This window comes from Urocampus carinirostris, chromosome 1 (assembly GCF_059441175.1).
Source record: "Urocampus carinirostris isolate Australia breed hairy pipefish chromosome 1, RoL_Ucar_1.0, whole genome shotgun sequence".
In the NCBI taxonomy this organism is placed as follows: domain Eukaryota; kingdom Metazoa; phylum Chordata; class Actinopteri; order Syngnathiformes; family Syngnathidae; genus Urocampus; species Urocampus carinirostris.
Window position 1 is genome coordinate 34,309,534 of NC_142349.1, and position 18,698 is coordinate 34,328,231.

General features: G+C 39.3%; 1 protein-coding gene across 1 annotated transcript in view; it reads right to left on the minus strand.

Moving 5' to 3' along the window:
- LOC148374426 (zinc finger E-box-binding homeobox 1-like) overlaps positions 1 to 18,698 on the minus strand; it is a 43,143-nt gene that overhangs the window by 18,777 nt on the left and 5,668 nt on the right. The window contains exons 2-4 of the mRNA XM_088336295.1: positions 3,955 to 4,146; positions 2,748 to 2,945; positions 1,185 to 1,384 (exon numbers count right to left, since the gene is read on the minus strand). Coding sequence (XP_088192421.1) covers positions 1,185 to 1,384; positions 2,748 to 2,945; positions 3,955 to 4,146 — 590 coding nt within the window. The remainder of the gene's footprint in view (positions 1 to 1,184; positions 1,385 to 2,747; positions 2,946 to 3,954; positions 4,147 to 18,698) is intronic.

Consider the following 18,698-nt stretch of genomic DNA (forward strand, 5'->3'; position numbering starts at 1 on the left):
AAGAGTCTTAAGAACCTCTATTGTGAAAAAAAGGGGTGACTGCTGCTTTATTTTATAGACAGGCCCTTTATGAATAGCTTTGGCAATTTCTATGTGTCAAAGTATTGTTTGAGCATTTTGAGATAAGATTATAAGTAAGGTTGTACGTCTAGCTTGCTGGCGCTGTAAAACGTGACGGTTTCCCAAACTACGATTGGCTAGGGAGCAGTAATCCACCAAATCACGTCAACGGCCGTCAAACAAGGAAATAATACTGTTGTGTTGATTTCATAACAAAAGGTTGGACAACTCAGAAGCGAGCCAGCCTTTTGCAAGCGGGAAAAGGTTTTGTCTGCCTCTTTCAATCTAGAAGTAAGCTCTGGTTACCCCGAGCCCGACCGCATCCAAATTTCAGGCCTAAAATGTCAACCATTAGGTTTGGTCAGTCGAGGTTCTCAATCTTAACCCAACAGCTCTGTGCATTGTCTCTGTTTATACAGTCTTGTTTACCTTTTATTTCGTTACAGAATACAGGCTTTATGTGTAGGCGCCTTTATGTTTGACATTTGATAATTTGATCAAATCTATGAAATAGATATAAAAAAAAACAGAGCCTGTGTCCCATAACAACTAATACACCACTTTAAATTTGTCTCCTTCTTGCAGTTACTTAAGATTGTTGAGGCCAAATTTGACCGTTGTTTCAATACAAGGTGCAAGAAAAAAAATACTGCAAACAAGAAGGATACAAAAGTATTTACCTTCAGCTATGTGTCTGCCCACCCCTACTGCTCACCCAACAAAAAAGCTCTGGGTACTTGACTGGAGTTTTCAAGTGTTAACAGTTTGTCCTTTGAGTTTACATCATTAAGTGTCTCAACAGTGAATGTAGATTGTTTAATGAGTGCCATATATTCCATAGATTCCTTAGAGACGCGCAGCTAAAACAGGCTATGTTAGTTTAACACCGTGAGTGTATTCTAGACTTGAAACTTTGCCCTATATGTACTGTATATTGGACCGAAAAAAAAATGGTTAACTCTGTTGATTCCTCAAGTTAGAAGTCACAGAGAAAAAAATGTGGCACTCATTTGATCTCTGAGACAGATCTACTCATGAAAAGAGCCATATCTGGCTCGCGAGGCCTAACACTAGAAGAATATGCTCTTAACCTGTAAAATAAATATATGTGTTTTTGTACAAACCTGCTCCTTGTTGCCCCGGTGATGGCTCATGTGCCTCTCGAGTTGCGAGCGGTATGTGAAAGTGTAACTGCAGTGCGAGCATCGGTAGTTATCTTCGCTGGTCTCGTGCCGATACTTGATGTGCTCCTTTAGCGAAGCGTTGCGCTTGTAACCCCGCGAACAGTACGGACACATGTGCAGTTGAAGCATATCCGGCGTGCCTGGTGACAAATCTCATGTTAAATTGTGTTCATTGATTATGAATTATTCTGACAATTGTGAAGCCAAATCAGGATTTTTGTGTTTCAGGCTTTTCTATAACATATTTGTACTGAATGATGTGAAAAGTCACCATGCACAAGACTGACACAGGACAGAAGTGACAGTTACCAATAAAGAAGTGATCAATTCTGCAAAGCACCTTAAAATTGGTTTCAATGTTTAAAAAAATATGTAAAATAATATGTTTGCGGATTGATATATGGATATTGATAATATAATCCCTGAATTATAGTTTCATGTTTAGAAAAATAGCATTAGCTTTATTATCTATTATTTAACAGTGTGTATTATTTGACGACTAGATGTCACTCTATTGTGTAGAGAGACCAATAATAAGTGCGACAGAGCACAAGGAAGAATATAAACTACCGAGTCGTAAAGTGACCATATCAGACAATTTTTCTTATTTTTGTCGAGCATTTCACAATGTTTTTGGATTCTGGGGGTACCCTTAGCAGCAAGATGATGGAAAATCATGTTATGTAAAATTAATACACATTTCTCAACCCACATGTGCACGTTTAAAGTATACTTGATTGCTTATTCTTTATATCAATATTGCTTTTATATTGAATGGATAATTAAAAAAATTGTTGTCTGCTGTAAACGGACAATTATAAAAATGCAGGGTCAGCAGGTAAAGAAAGGGTCAAAGCAAGTTCAAATGGGAAATTTGTGGAGTTGACCTTTCCATCCGTTCATTATCTGCACCGCTTATCTTCAGTAGGGTTGCGGGGGGTGCTGGAGCCCATCCCAGCAATCTTCGAGCAGTGGGCAGCGGACACCCTGAACTGGTTGCCAGCCAGTCGCAGGCCACACAGATACATACAACTCACTCACTGATTTACACCTTGGGACAATTTGGACCGGCCAATCAACCTGACATGCATGTTTTTGGAATGTGGGAGTAAACTGTAGTGCCTAGAGAAAACCCATGCAAGCACAGGGAGAACTTGCAAACTCCGCACAGGAAGACTGGTGGCTAGATTTAAACCCAGGACTTCAAAACTGTGCCGCAGACGTGCTAACCACTCTTCTGCCGTGCCGCCAAGTTAGCTTTCGTGTTAATAAAATAATTGAATTGTCTTTATTGTCATTGATTTGAATGTCAATGTTGTCAAAAATTGTGTGAACATGGACTCAAAATTGTTTTTTAATTTTACAAGCATTTTACTGTCATTGCCTTTGACATCAAAATGTGAGGTATTGCAGATTAATTACACAAAAAAATTGATTAAAAAATGTCAAAATAAAAGCCCCTGTTGTTATTGTTTACAAAAATGAAACATTTGAAGCTGTCACCATTTTCATCTGCGCCCCCAGTCTCTGCCGGACTTTGCTCATCGTAGGGGGCTCCCGGGTAGAGGACGACCGTGTTTCCTTTTTGAAGGAACTCCTCGTCATCATCATCCGCCTCTTCTTCCTTCACCGCAACCTGCTGCGCTTCCAAGCTTCCTTCTAATCTTTCATCTTCTTCTCCAGACACGCACTCCTTTTTCACTAAAATATATACATAACCGAACTGAGTATTTTCAAGAAAAATGTGCTGTTGTTCTAAAAATGTGAACGCTAGATGGAAGCATAAGCCATGATTTATGTTTGGAACAGGTTAACAGTTTTTAAAGAAGGGGTTTGAAGTCACCTTCGTGTCATTCTTTTTTCCCCTTCCTGTATTTAAATTCCTTCCATGTATCATGATTACTTCTGAAGACTTCTGCGCATACTTGTTTCTTGCCTTCCTTTTTCTTCTTTTTTCTGCTCCCTTTGCTTCTCACTGCCTAATTCCATCTATTTCCAAACAATTTTTTGAAGGAACTGTATAATATTTGGAACTCTGTCTCTGCTGCCATCTCCTGGCTTGTGTCAACATTACAGCCCCAGTCAGATCACTCATGATGCACGTGCCACTCCGTGGATTTCTTAGACGTGCTTGAATAAACATCTTTTTTCCCGATCTTTCTTGGGGTCTGTGTTGGCGTTTGGACTCTACTTGAAACAGGCCTTATTTTACTTTCATCATTTTCATGCTACACTGACAAAAAGAAAATGAAAAAACATGCAGGGACGAGAATGACGTTCATCTCCAGCGATCCCCCCTAAAGCCCGTTGCTCGAACCAAAAGTTTTCCGCCCCGAACAACTCTGATAAAAGTAAAAGTTGACGGACACAGTGGAAAATAAAGCATAAGTGCTATTTGTACTCAGTTGGGAAATGTTAAAACATAGTTAATAAAGAAAATATTCAACTTTTTAAAGACACCTTAAATGACGTACATCACCTTTAAAAATTAAAACTCCACAAATGAACCAAACCCACGAAAAGCTTGTTGGTGCTATGTGGTCTATGTGTTGTGTTCTTGACTTAGGGATCCATGCATCCTCCAATCCGTAGCCAAAAGTTTATCCATAGCAGGAAGTATATTTAGAATTGTTCTAGCATGACGTAGTTGAACATTCTCAACGCTTATTGGGCTAGGTTTGATTTGTCTTTATATCCAATGTGTTTTTACCTCCATTCCAGGCTCCGTTGTGTGCTAATACTGCAGTGTTGGTGTCTGTTGTGTCTTTGGCATAGCGGCGGCCCCTCTTGGTCAGGGCGGTCCCCTTGGCCTCCGGCAGGATTTCATCTTCCACGATGTGTAGCTTCTCGTCATCGTCCGAGTCTGAGCTGCTGGCCTCCAGGCCGCCGTTCAAGTTTGTCACTGCGAGGGGACGGGAGAACACGGAAAAAGTTCATTTTGTTGTGTGTTTTTCAGACATTCAGAGTTGCTTGACATTAAAGTTGCTTAGTACAAAAAAGTGAAAGTTTAAACGAGATAAAAGTTAATTTGAGAGTAAAAAAGGCGATAGCAGTAGTAGAATAATAGATTTTAAACTACGGTGCTTTACCGCCGCCTAAATGATGTTTCCCAGGGCCTTTCAGAAGGCCGTCACTTAGCAGACTCTAAATCTGATTGGCTAAACCAACAGTGTTATCGACACCTATATGCTGCGGGGCCTGCAGAATTGATTGTGAAAACCGAGTCAGATTTTTGAGCTTAGGAATAAGTAATGGCTGAAATGTGGTTGGTTAAGTGCCTCTCTGTTGGCTGCGGCTGCATCGGCTCGCTACAACGGGTCAGGTGTATCGACATTTCGTTCTTACAAAAGAATGACAATACAAAGGAAATTATTATTATTATTATTATATATGAAAGCTCAGATCTGGAAGCAGTGCAGCCAGGCAGAAAGCAATGAAAGAAAGCTGACAGACAATTTGGTTTTATTTAACAAGTATTGAGGGTCAAAGTATAATTACATCACATTATTAAGATTTTTCTACCGCACCAGAGAAGGCCTTTGTTTAATGTTCGTGTATAGTTAGGGATAAAAATGTGTACTAAATCGCTTTACACAATGATTCCGATATGGCTGTTTAAAAATAAAATGTTTATAATTATATATAAAAAAATACACAAAAGTATTTGAGTAAAATATTCTGTTAAAAACCTGTATTTAATTAGGTAGAGCATGCGTCTGTAATGATGTATGTATGGTATGTCCTGTTAAGTAAGTTGGGGGAAGGAAATGAACATTGTTATATTTTATATGTAAAAAAACAACTACCCTTGTTAGGCTAGGTTCACACTGCAGGAAAAGTTGGCACAAATGCAACCTGTATCTCACCGGTCAAGGACCCTCGCCCCCTGTTTTGGCTGAAAAGTCAATCTGGAAGGCACACATTCATTTTTTTTCACACCGAATCCAGGCCACTTTCATATGTGGTCCTAAATCCGATACATGTATTTTGGAATGCAACTGCCGTGTGTACAGTCGAGATGCACTTATGCAACATGTATCGATAGGCAGCAGACGTCACTATTCTACGTTTAGCGAGGGAAGCGGAAAAACCCAAACCACGGCAGACAATAACACAGAGAGCGTTCAATGGAGGGAGAGCAAGGTTTTGGATTAAAATCATATTCGAGGGACAAAACTTCCTGTTTTGAACAGATGTCACCCTCATTAGTGAGTGGACACCAGGCCAGACTCCCAAAACAGAAGAAGGGTAAGTATGATAAGTTGAGAACAAACACAACGAGTGAGGGGGAGGTCCACGAGTGGTGACCACAGGTGAGCAAAATTGATGTGAAATGCATCTCAACTCATGTGAATTTGTGTGTATTTGTGTGTTGACCCAGTGCAGCTGTGCAGCATGGGAAGTCTGCCAAACGCCCATTGGACAATTACCCCACTGTGTGTGAACGCGTGCGTGTCTATCGCGTGTCGCGTGTGTATTCATGTGATTAGGTGTGTATGCGTGTGTCTGTCTGCAGTTAGATGTGACCAGCCTTCAACACAGAGCAGCTGTAGGGCCTCTTGAAGGGACTTTCAATTGTACTTCTATTTCCTCTATAATAAATAATAATCATAGCCATATGAATATATATATATATATGTATATAGATATATATATATATATATATATATATATATATATATGTACCGTAAAATTCAGACTATAAGATGCGACTTCTTTCCCCAAGCGTTCAACCCTACGGCTTATGCAATGCGGCGACTGATTCATGCATTTTTTTATAACATCTGCCAGGGGCGCACGAGTAGTATAGGTAAGAGTGAGACAGGTGGTATGTATGTGTCGAGGAAGACGTGAGTTTAATGTAATTTTGTGCTTTGAGCATGAATAAAGCTATGAGTATATAATAATAATGTAATAATGTGGCAAAACAAACGGATTACTAAAAGTAACTTTCAACGAAGCAGAAATGTTTTGGAGAGATTCAAATTCATGTGTCGGCATTATTGTGTGATTTGGAATAAATATTTTACACTGTTGGATTCAATGGAATGTCGTTGATGTAACAAAGCCATTTTGCAAATATTCAAAAAAGTTGAGGACGGCCAAGGAATATAATGCTGAGTTATACCGGCTTTATAGTTTTTGGGTATTTTGTTTCAGAGGAATATACATGTTTCTCTGATGAGTATATTTCAAAATGATATTTTACCTTGAATTGCAAGAGTTTAAGCTTTCCGATGATGTATGACATATTTCAGTGACTGGCAACATCGTACGGACACATATTTGCGCTCTATAGTCCGAATTTTACCATATATATATATATATATATATATATATATATATATATATATATATATATATATATATATATATATATATATATATATATATATATATATATATATATATTCAGTTCTGTAATGAAACCACTAAATTTATGAAAATACATCATTAGAACTGCTCCAATGCAAACAAGAGTATCTGGTATGTAGTTGTTTATCCTGCACTATGAGGGGCCCATACATACTACTGTACTCTAATAACCACTACTATACTCTTTCACACATTCTACTATACTCTCATACACACTACTATACGCTTTTACACATTCCACTATACTCTTATACACGCACAACCATACTTTTTCACACATACCACTGTACTTTCATGCCCACACTACTCTCACACATAATACTACACTCTTCATACACACAATCCTATACTCTTTCCCACATATTACTATTTTCACATACACACACTACTATACTGACAAACACATACTACTAGGAGTAACCCCAGGAAGCAACTCCAATTTGACGTGGAACTAAAGAACCTATACACAAAGATCAGTGTCCATCGCCATGGTTACCAAAAGTACCCAAATTAAAACAACACCCAGAGGTGAGGCGATCATTACACTAGATGTGGAAAAAGACAAATAGTAAGAGCAATTTTAATGGTGTGCTAGAATAAATAGTCATGTGTGTAAGAATCTGATATAAGAGTCTGATATATAATAGTGTGTGACAGCCTATAGTAGTGTGTGTGAGGTTGGGGGATTGAAATAGTAGTGTGTGAGAGAATATAATAGTGTGTAGAAGAGTATAGTGGTGTGTTTTAAAGACTCTAGTAGTGTGCATTGGTAAAACTGTCTGTATGTGAGTATAGTTGCGCATGAGTGGGAGTATGATATTATATGTGAGAGTACGTATGATTGTCTTCTCAAATGACCTCTCATACGACACAGTTCTGTTTCATTTCTACATGTAGTATTTTTATGATATATTTGTCTAATACACGTTATTAGGTGTGTCCTATATAGCACTGTCTACTGTTAATTCCTGTTTCCTATGTGCACAACATTCCTCTGCGAACACAAAATATTTGACTCCTGCAGCCCTACCCTATATGCAACTTTAACTATACAAATACTGCATTAAAATACAATGAGGGATGCATTACTACAAAGTAATTTGTGGCCAACTTAGTCACATACAGTGCGTCAACACACACACCACACAAGTCACATACGAGGAAACCAGGTACCAAGGCAGGAAGTGACAGAGTGAAGAAGGGTTCTAATCAGTCACTTCCTGTTTGTGTCTCCCTGTCACTTCCTGTTTCCCGCTCAGGTGAAACATTAACATTGAAAAGTCATGTTATCATTAGCGTTTGTGCTGACATTTCCGCATTTTTTTTTTCACTTTGCTGGCAGTTGAGTGTTTTACCTTCAGAAGGTAAAACTTGGCCAGTGGATATGTGTGCGTGTATGTGTGTGTCTCGTGCAATTCTACAATAATCCCCCGGAGGTTGAACTGTTATTCTAAAAATAACTGCTAATTATTGTGTTTATACAAATTGCCGTTTTGCATAATGTATAATATGGAATGTAATTCTGTCTACTATTTACGGATGTATAGGGAACAATATTCAAAGAAATGTTCGATTTGACTCAGGGGCTAGATCCAGACTTTCTGTTCTGAGATGCTGTTATCAGTAAAAACATCCATCCATCCATTATCTGAACGGCTCTTCCTCAGTAGGGTCGCGGGGGTGCTGGAGCCCATGCCAGCCATCCTCAGGCAGTGGGCAGGGGATGCCCTGAACTGGTTGCCAGACAATCGCAGGGCACACAGGGACAGACAATTCACTCGCTCATTCACACCTAGGGACAATTTGGACCGGCCAATTAACCTAACATGCATGTTTTTGGAATGTGGGAGGAAACCGGAGTGCCCGGAGGAAACCCACGCAAGCTCGGGGAGAACATGCAAACTCCACACAGGAGGTTCTATCTCATGACCTCAGAACTGCCCTCAGTAAAAATGTTTAACTTTATTTGTCAGTATTATGCTTTATCTGTCAGACTACTTTAGTAACCTACCCTACATATTATAATCACGCATCTCATCTCATCTCATCAGCTGCACCGCTTATCCTCAGTAGGGTCGCGGGGATGCTGGAGCCCATCCCAGCAATCATCGGGCAGTGGGCAGGGGACACCCTGGACTGGTTGCCAGCCAATCGCACAAATCAATTATTCACAAATAATGGGTAAAAGAATTATATTCATGTTTCGCACTGAATGCGTTAACAGGTTTCTTTAAACAGTTGAGTGAAAGCAGTTGAAACAATTCACCACACTATACAAACTCAAGTGGGAGCTATGAAAAAATTTGCCATAATTGTTGTACTAGTTTAAAATAAATAAAAAAGAAATTCAAAATAAAGGAACTCGGCCTACTAAAGCTGAGAGAGAGGGGAGTGCATGGGAAGCTCAGGCTGGCGAACGCCTGTGACCAGTGCGGCCGGGTCATCGCCGGCAGGATTCAGCCCAGCATTTCTGGCCCCGTCCCTCCGTACCACTGGGCTTCCTCTCGGTGGGGGCTTGAGAGTTTCCTGGGATCGGCCCATCTCTTCTCTGAGCCTGATAGCAACAGACCATGTCCCATCTTAGTCCACCGCCCGTCCCCCTTGGTGGCATCATGGTTCGCCTGCCCTTGGTACCTAAACCCATTTGCCAGGTATGGAACACCAGGGTGAAAAGTCGCACCATATTTCTAGCTGGAAACATCATGTTGTAAATGTGAATGTCTATTTCCTGGTACTAACACATTTACTGCCCTCTAGTGGTCAGAGAGAGCATTTGGTTTGGATTTATTTTCAAAAAAAAATCACAACTTTGGTTGAAAGCACTTACTTCTTTTAATGACATACTCAGAAATTTAAGGCGGGCCAGAATAAATCTCTCTGGTCTGGGTTTGACATGCATACTTTAGACAATGGACATTTTACCAAGTTTTTTTCTGTCAAAAATACCTCCCTCCCAATTAATTCGGAGGACAGAAAATCAATGGAGAAAAATTTATTTAAATTAGTCAACTTGGTCTCAAAATGGGCATTTTTAGCAAGGCTGTTTCCACTTATTGATTATGGGTATTGCCTCGATTATTTTGTACCCAAAGATAGTTACCTAAAACTGGTTAAATATAAAGGTGTGTTGTGTATGTGTGTGTTTGTCTTAACATGCCATATTACTGGGGGGAAAGGGGAAATTGTCACCACATACATTCAAACTTATACTTTTTAAAGGAATGTTTTACCTAGACAAGATGCCACAGAGGAAAAAGTTAGAGCATTTAGCAAGTTGTGCTTCAGCATCCACTATTATAGCATCACTTGCCATTAATCAGAGTCCCGTCTGGCCTCCATTAGCCCTCCTCCGCAGGAAACCGACCGTCCCCGAGGCGTCGCCACTTTGCACTAACAGCATCATCAACATGGACCCCAGGGAAGTACACAAAGTTGCACAATACTATTTCAATTAATAGGTTGCGTGCAATACATAAGTAATGTAATCGCAAACATCTTTGAATAATAAATCTGAATTTTTTTTTGTAGCACAGAAATGGAAAAATGCCTTGACTGTCGTGGTTCTTGCACAAAAAAGGCCAATGTGCAAAATGCTAGATTACCATATCTTAATGAACTTTGTAACAATGTATTTTTACACATGTGCACCGTAAATGTGATCTAAAAAAATTGTACGATTTTTTTGATAAACTTGAACCTGCAAGAAGGGGACTTCTATTGCCTTATTTAGTTCATAAATATGATTCATTCGATAATATTGAATTACAATGGAACTCGTGGCTCAATCCCAGGATCCCTGATGCTAGTGTGCAGTTAGCCGGCCGCCTTCTACATAGACTTTTACACTGAAAGGAGAAACCCTCCAATTTCGGTGTACATGTCAATGAAGAACATGAATTCATTCATTCAAAATCCTTTTGACAAAATTTTCAGTTGGTACTAGTGGCTTTGAAAATACCAATTGCAACAGAAAAAAATATTTTTTATTTTTCTGTAAATTACATTTTTTAAATTACATTAATTTCATTTTTGGGGGTTAACACTTGCATGAATAAATGAATGAACGAATGAATAAATGAATGAATGGTCTGCATTTATATAGAGCTTTTCAAGCCAATGAAGATATCCCAAATCGCTTTACAATGTGCTACACCCTTTTCCCTTTTACACACTAACTAACGATAGCAGCATCAGCCATGCAAGGCAACTAACTGCTCATCGGGGGCATTGGGGATTCAGTGTCTTGCCCAAGGACACTTCGACATATAACACGGAGGAGCCGGGAATCGAACCTGAGACCTCTTGATCCCAAGACGAGCGCTTTATCTCCTGAGATAATGCTGCCCCGAGGACTTATAACTTGCAGCTATTAAAAATACATACTAAGGAGTGCACTAAGGAGTGGACAGGCATCATTGATTTGAAAGTATTAAAAAAACATTTGTTGTGAGCTGCAAAAATGTAAAAGCTTTATGTAAGCCTTTTAAGTCTGTCTGTCTGTCTGTCTATCTTCATATATACAGCACTGTATATATCTATATTCCTTGGAAAACATTAAGAAACCATATCATTTTCCATTATCAAAGAGTTTTGAAAAAAGTGCCAGGGAGCGACTAGGAAGCACCAAAGAGCTGCATGCGGCTCAAGAGCCGATTGTTGCTGATTCTCGGTATACCCATTAATCACAAAAAGTCTCAAGGGCTGCACATACCTGCATTACAACATCCCCTGATCCAAAATCAACATTACTGTACTTTATTTTTAAATGATCAATTCTTCTAATTTTAATTAATGTTTAATTGTTTCTATATTTTTAAGCCTGAAAACCGCTGCCAATGAAATGTGGTCCTTGAGAATAACGTTATCCGGACAGAATGCAGTTCAATTTAAAAAAAATGTAGAGGTTTGAGTGTGTTAATCTTGAATAAAAAATTTTGTACCATTTCTGTTGAATTAAGTAGGCCCTTCTTACTTTGCCAAGCAACAAGTATTGCAAAGCAATGTTACTTTCTTTGAAATAATAGCTATTGATGTGTTTTCTTATTTCAGAATGCGCAAAACTGTTTTGTTATGTAAGCAAGTCTACCTACAGTAAGTTTCAGTACGGTGTGCTTAACTCCAAACCTCCGTCCCCCCTTTACCTCCCCACCTACCCCTTTAGTGCAACCAGCTGCTTCTTTTGAGCCTCTCAGGCCCAACCAAAGAAAGAAAGAGAAAGTAGGACGGCGAGATATGCAAATGCAACACCGGCACAAGAGACATACAGGACTTTCCCACCGCCCCCACTGGAGAAGGGAGGCGGATTTGTCTCATACACACGCACACACAGTTTTGCTGTTTTTTGTGTAGAAAATGGCTTATTAAAGCGGTCGTTGATTTTCCTTTAGCTTTAAAAAAACCTTTAGTTAAAACAGAAGATGCAACATAAAGTTGAACCTGATTACATGAAGAAATGATGCTGTAGCGTTCATCTGTTGCATAGTTATAGTGAAACGACTTAAAAGGAAGGATTTTGATTATCTGTAATCTGGTGCACTTGGAAAAGAATTGTTGTTATAAATGAGTAGAGGCTTAAACCTCACAGGGCTTACTAGATAGGGCAGTAGATTTCAGGAGCTGAAACACTACATTTCCCACAGAGGGCACCAACCTGGAGGAAGTGGCTGGAGAGCGCCCACTTGCACTTCATCAGTCTCCACACCTGCACCACATTATTCCACCTCAGACCATTAGAAGTTGTCAGGTCATTGGTTTTGTCCTTGTCACGTCATGTCATGTTTGCTTCTTGTTTGGACACTTTGTTCAATGTTTTAAGACCACATGTTTACTACTTTGTACTTGGGCCTCCAGACACACTGTACCGACTCCACACTGCTTCTGTACCCTTTTACGGCAACAAAGGACCCTTAGCAGACCCCAATGCTCCAGCCATTGTTGGGACTAACACATTACTAAGGAACACGTTCATCCTGAAACACAATTCCTTTTCCTGGTAACAAGTTGTTAATGAAATGTTGTAACTCTACTGTTGTTATTACACTATTCATTAAATGGAGACCATGTATCACAATGTGCTAAATACCTCTACATTTTTCACATTGTCACATACAATCCTCATTCCACAGCAACAACAACGGAGGGTGGCGCCGTCTCAAGCACAGAGTATGAGGATGCTGAATTTTCACGGAAATATTTTACCTCGTGTATATATTCACATTCAAGCTGAATTTACATCTATAAATAATACTCAAATCACACTGTCAGCTTGTATGATCATATTTGGTTGTGTGTCACCAGTACGGAATGGTAGGCAGCGCTTGTGGAACGGGTCATGGTTTATACAGGAACAACAAACCAAAAAAAATCAACAGAGCAAACGTAAGCAGAGAATGTGCAGAATTTTAGTTTTTTTTAATTTGTAAAATTATTTTTGCAATACTCGATGCCAGGAGGGAAAAAAAAGAAAATGTATTGGACGGTAAACAGAAATAGAGAAGGAAATCGTCGAGTGATTAAAGCGCAGAGACAAAATGGATATGGAGTGTCTTGTGTGTGTGTGTGTGTGTGTGTGTGCAAGCGCTCAAGATTGCTCAAGCCAAGAAATATGGGAGGTTAGTGCTTCCACAAGTTGGTATAATGTACATGTTTTCTTTTAGTCATTTTCTTATGTTGCTTCTTCAAAGTAGGCAAAGGGGCCGTCTTTTATGCCAGCATATTCGGTAATTTGTAACTAGATTGGTACTTTCTGATTAACACGTACTTTTATGGTGTCAGTAATCTGGGTGGTGACTGAGTTACTGTTAAATGAAATACCTAGTAACTGTAACTAATTACAATTTTTCAGTAAACTGGCCACAGCCTCCCTACTCCCTTACCCACCCATCCTTGGGACGGTTTTAGTTGTTTTTTGACACCCAGCCTTTGAGGAACTGGGTAATCTGTTGGTAATCTGGCATACCCTTTTGCTCCGGTTCCGACCTGCGGGGAGTGGCTGGAAAGTACCCACCTGCTGCGCATCAGTCTCCAGCCCTGCACCTCATTATTCCAGATCTTTATATTGACTGGTACCGACAGCAGAGGTTGTTGGGTCATTGTCTCTGTCATGTCAATGCATGTCGGGTTTTGGTTTGGTTTTTGTCTGGACAATATGTTAGTTGTTTTGACTTGTTTGTTTTTATTGTATTGTCTGGACTATAAGGCTCACCCAAAAACTGTACGTTTAATTATATGCTCCTAATATACCTGTGAGCCTCATATATGAAAAAATATCACAAAAGACTTGTTTTTTGTGGCGCGCCTTATAATCCGGTCTGACTTATAGTGCAGTACTTTGCACCTGAGTGTTGTTTTTTAACGCCATATTTTTTTAGCACCCCTGCCTTAGGTCTTAGTTCCTAAAAAATTGGGCACACCCCAGAAGTGTGACAGTACGGTAATTGTGAAATGGAAGTACCAGTACATCAAATCAATTCCAGACATATTTAGAATTTTAAAATATCTTAAAAATTAACATCAAAACCGGAGAAATTGCTTCTTCTTTCTCTTACACAGACAAGAAAAAAATGTGCCGCATTGGCAGATCATTTTCATTCATACATGTTTAGACCGCTTGTTCTAATTAGGTTTACAGGGGTGCTGGAGCCCAGCTGACTTTTGGGACATTCTGGACTGTTTGCCTGCCTGTGGCAGGGCAACCATTCACATGCTCACTCATATAATTCCAATGGACAATTTTGACCTGCACTGGAATCCAAAGTGCCTGGAGAAAACCCACTCAGGCTGTGGAGAACATGTAAACTCCTCAAAGGAAGGCTAGGAGCTGGAATTGAGCATTGGATGTCTAGCATGTCTGCTTCACAGTTCAGTCTGCCACTGTGCCACCATAAATGTACATATATTTTCTACATATATTTGACTGCGTATAGTTTAGCTTCCATCCAGCCAATTTCTGCGGCGCTTATCCACAATAGAGTCGCGGGGCTGCTGTAGCCCATCCACAGAGAGACATAGAACTCATTCTCTTATTTGCACCTAGGGACGGAATGTTGTAGGAAACCAGAGTTCCCAGAGAAAACCCACGCAGTTAACTCGAATTGAACCGTGGACTGCGCTATAACCATTCAGCTGTGTCAAATTTAATTCACTTTATTCAAATCGAAACCTAAAGACAAACAAAATTATTTGGTATTTTGCTATAAAATAAGACATTACAACTATATTTTAAATTATTATTTATCTTATTTTACTCGTTTACAAACAGATTCTTCTAGTAAAAAAATGTAATCAGCAGATGTTGCAAATAATTTGACTACTTTGAATATATTTTACAAAAAAATAATATACAGCAATTTTGTATATGAAAATCTTTAAAATAGTACTTAGAAAAGCAAAATGTTCTCATATTAAGGGTTATATATTTTTACTAGAAAGGGTAGTCATAAATATGATTTGAAAAAATTATAAATAGATAAAAAACATTGTTCTATTGACAAGGAATTTTGCGGGTCGATGCAAAATGCGGGGAAGCCAGAACAAAGGCAGATGTGTCCAACAAAGGATGGTATTTATTACCAAAAACTAGAAATTAAAATAACAAACCAGATCTTAAAACAACTGGCAAAGGGTCCAAACCATAAACAGTATCCAAACCGGACGTGGTAACAGAGGATAAAAGTGGCATAAAAATGGCTATGACCTGCCCCTGTAATCAACATCAGGTGTGGGAAGTTGGACGCAGGTGTGCACAGATTCCACACCCTTTGGTCTGTGCCCTTGTGTGAAGTTTGTGTGCCAGATTCTGAAATCCCCTCCTCCTTGAGGGCCTAATGCCAGAAAGCCCCAAAAAAACAAAATATCATGGAGCCTGCAGAAAACAGTTATTCTTTGGAACAGGGGACGGCTGAAAGTCCATGGCCGTCCTTGTCCAGCCGAAGCAGGGCCAGAAGCGGCCAAGAGACCTTCTTGAAGCCAGGACAGGGACCAGAAGCTACCAAAGGACCCTCCCCACGCTGCCAGGACAAGATACAGAGGCAACGGAGGGACACTTGCCTGACACATTTCATGTATTTCTTTCCGTGTATGTATACCAGTTAGACTGAGCAGACTACATGTGCTCATTACTAATATATATATATATATATATATATATATATATATATATATATATATATATACACGTATTTTTTTCTTATCTTAGGTTGTTTGTGCCACAAAGAAATTAGGACTTGTACTACAGAGATGAATAACACACCCTAACTCAAGTTAACTAATGTGTATTGGTTGGTCTCTCTTGGAAATTGACATTTTATTTTTGCGAAAATTGAAAGACAAGCAAGCTGGTAAAATTTCTCTTAGTCTACCCCTGACACTGATTTCTATATCAGCAGGTTCTGCTATAATACAAGAAAACTTTCCTTGAATATATTTGGATAGTGCTTCACAGTGCTAATGGATAAAGTATACGGAAGCATAAGAACTCTAATGGAATTGGTCAAGTCAATAAAGTAACATTTCAGTTGTGAAGACCACAGAGAAGTAACATATTTCTGAGAAACTGAAGATTGTAATAAGTGGAAGCCTGGCAGAGCGTCCTGACGGACTAAACAAAACATCTGGTGAAGTTTATTTCTAGATTCCAAGCTTGAAACAATGAAAAGGTAAAAACACATATTTCTGATTGCTCCCTTCAAATTCATAATATTGCAGGTAAATAATACCTCATAAAGGGAGTGTCCATAACTCCCCCAAAAAAGAGTAAAATCATGTTTTCAACACGCAGTCTTGGAACTGGAGTAATGCGTTACAAAGGAACGTGTTCCTGGAATGTAATTTCCTTTCTCGGTAACAAGTACTGTAACGTGTTATAAATACATTTTTTTAACTCAAATGTTGTAAAAACATGGCGTTACTCCGCTACATTTAAAAGAAATGTAAATTACAACGTTTACTGCCGTTTGACAGGTTCTCCTTTTAAAGTCGCATCCAAACCTCTCTTTCCGCCAGCAACACAATGCATAGTACAAGCAACTTAAAAGGCTGGGATGTTTATAGCTACCTACAAAATACGACTGAATACAGTTACTGTGGCTCTGTCTAAGCACAGAATACGAGAGGACGTAATTTTGCCCAAATGATATTCTGATATCTTTTCTCCGCATATAAGCCGCATTAACTATGAAATAAAATACTTATGATATGCGCATACATATTTGCTTGTTTGTAATTAGTAGCGTATAGTAGACAGCTCGTGGGAGGGTGTGTTGCATGGCTTATATCAGAACAATATTATCAATAAGGCAAACATGAGCACAGAATTTAAGGCAAAAGAATGCTGAATTTTGGTATTTTTATCTGTAAAACTGTTTTTGCAATACACCATGCTTGCAAAAAAAAGATAATGTTTTAGACATTACACAGAAATTGAGAAGGAAATTTCTGAAGATTTGAAGACGGAAGACAAAATGGATATGGAGTGTCTCAACTCTTTGTTTGCAAGCTCTCGAGATTGCACAAGCCAAGAAATATGAAGGCTTCACCACTTCCACTGTTGGTTGGCCTACACATTTTTTCCATTTCTTTTTATAATGTAGCTACTTATAATCAGTTTTAGACTGTAACTACATAGTAACTGCTTTTGGTTGTAAGTGATCTGGGCGCACTTATTTTTAAAAGAAGTAACTAGTAACTGAAACTCTTTACTTTTTTCCAGTATGTGCCAAACACTGGCAACACGTCACTATAATTATAGTTATAGTCCCATGATATCTGTATTAAAAGGTGTTGGTGCTGCTAAGGGTTTGTTTTTGCTTGTTTTTGTTTTGTCCTCGATCAATGTACATGGTAGTGGACAGCATTTTAGTGTGTGATGATGTAATGAGATTATTTAAGCGTCCACATTGTGCCGACTTGCACATGTGAGCTAACGAATCAAACAAAGCGTTGGGGGTTTGCAAAAAAGGGGGCGAACTCTGACCTTCTAAAAGGGGCTCAGGGGGAGTTAGGGCTCCCAAGCAAACACTTCATTGTCCAGATGCTCAGGCCACGCCCCGTCCCCAGCAGCACCTCCATGCTAGCATGCTAACACACGAGTTTAGGGCTCACACCAGTGCTTTTAGCTTTCACTCATTTCACTTCCTCTTCCTGACAAAATAAGACTCAAGGAGTGTGTTCAGTCATGTGACAACAATGCCTAATTAAACATGCTCTAGTCATGCTAAAACACATAATTATACAATAAAATAGAAAAATGTAAAAAATGTAAAATGACTTCACAGTTTTTTTTTTATTCACGACTATACTCCATGTATTGTATATGTATTTTTTTGTTATTAAAATTATTATTTCTGCTACCATAGTGTCCTTTTTATATTCTCAACTTTTCTATTTTACGATTTTCAATAATTTGTGTGTCATACTTACGTTTTTAGACCTGGGTGGATTCAAATGATACAAATTAATGAAGCAAAGGCATATATACGGTAGAGCGGCATGGCAGCTGTGTGGTTAGCTTGTCCGCAGCACAGTTTGAGGTCATGGGTTCAAATTCTGCCTTACTGTGCAGAGTTTGCATGTTCTACCCTGTGCTTGTGTGGATTTCCTCCAGACTCTCTAGTTTTCTCCCACATTCTAAAAAAATGCTCGTCAGGTTAATTAGGATGTCCAAATTGTCCCTAGGTGTGAACCAAGGAAGGATGAATATATATATACAGAATACATCCATCCATTTTCTGCACCGCTTATCCTCACCAGGGTCGTGGGGATGTTGGAGCCCAGCTTAGCTGTCCTCAGGCAGTGGGCTGGGACACCCTGAACTGGTTGCCAGCCATTAGCAGGGCAAACAGAGACATAGACTAATGACTCACTCGCTCATTCACACCTAGACAATTTGGAATAGCCAGTTAACCTAACATGCATGTTTTTGGAATGTGGGAGGAAACCAGAGTGCAATATGCATACTCCACACACGGGGAGCTGGAATTGAACCCTGGATGTCCAGCACCATGGGGCTGCGTGCTAACCACCCAGCCGCTGTGCCGCGTATACACTAATACATTTTTTAAAGTTTTTACGCAGTGGTTG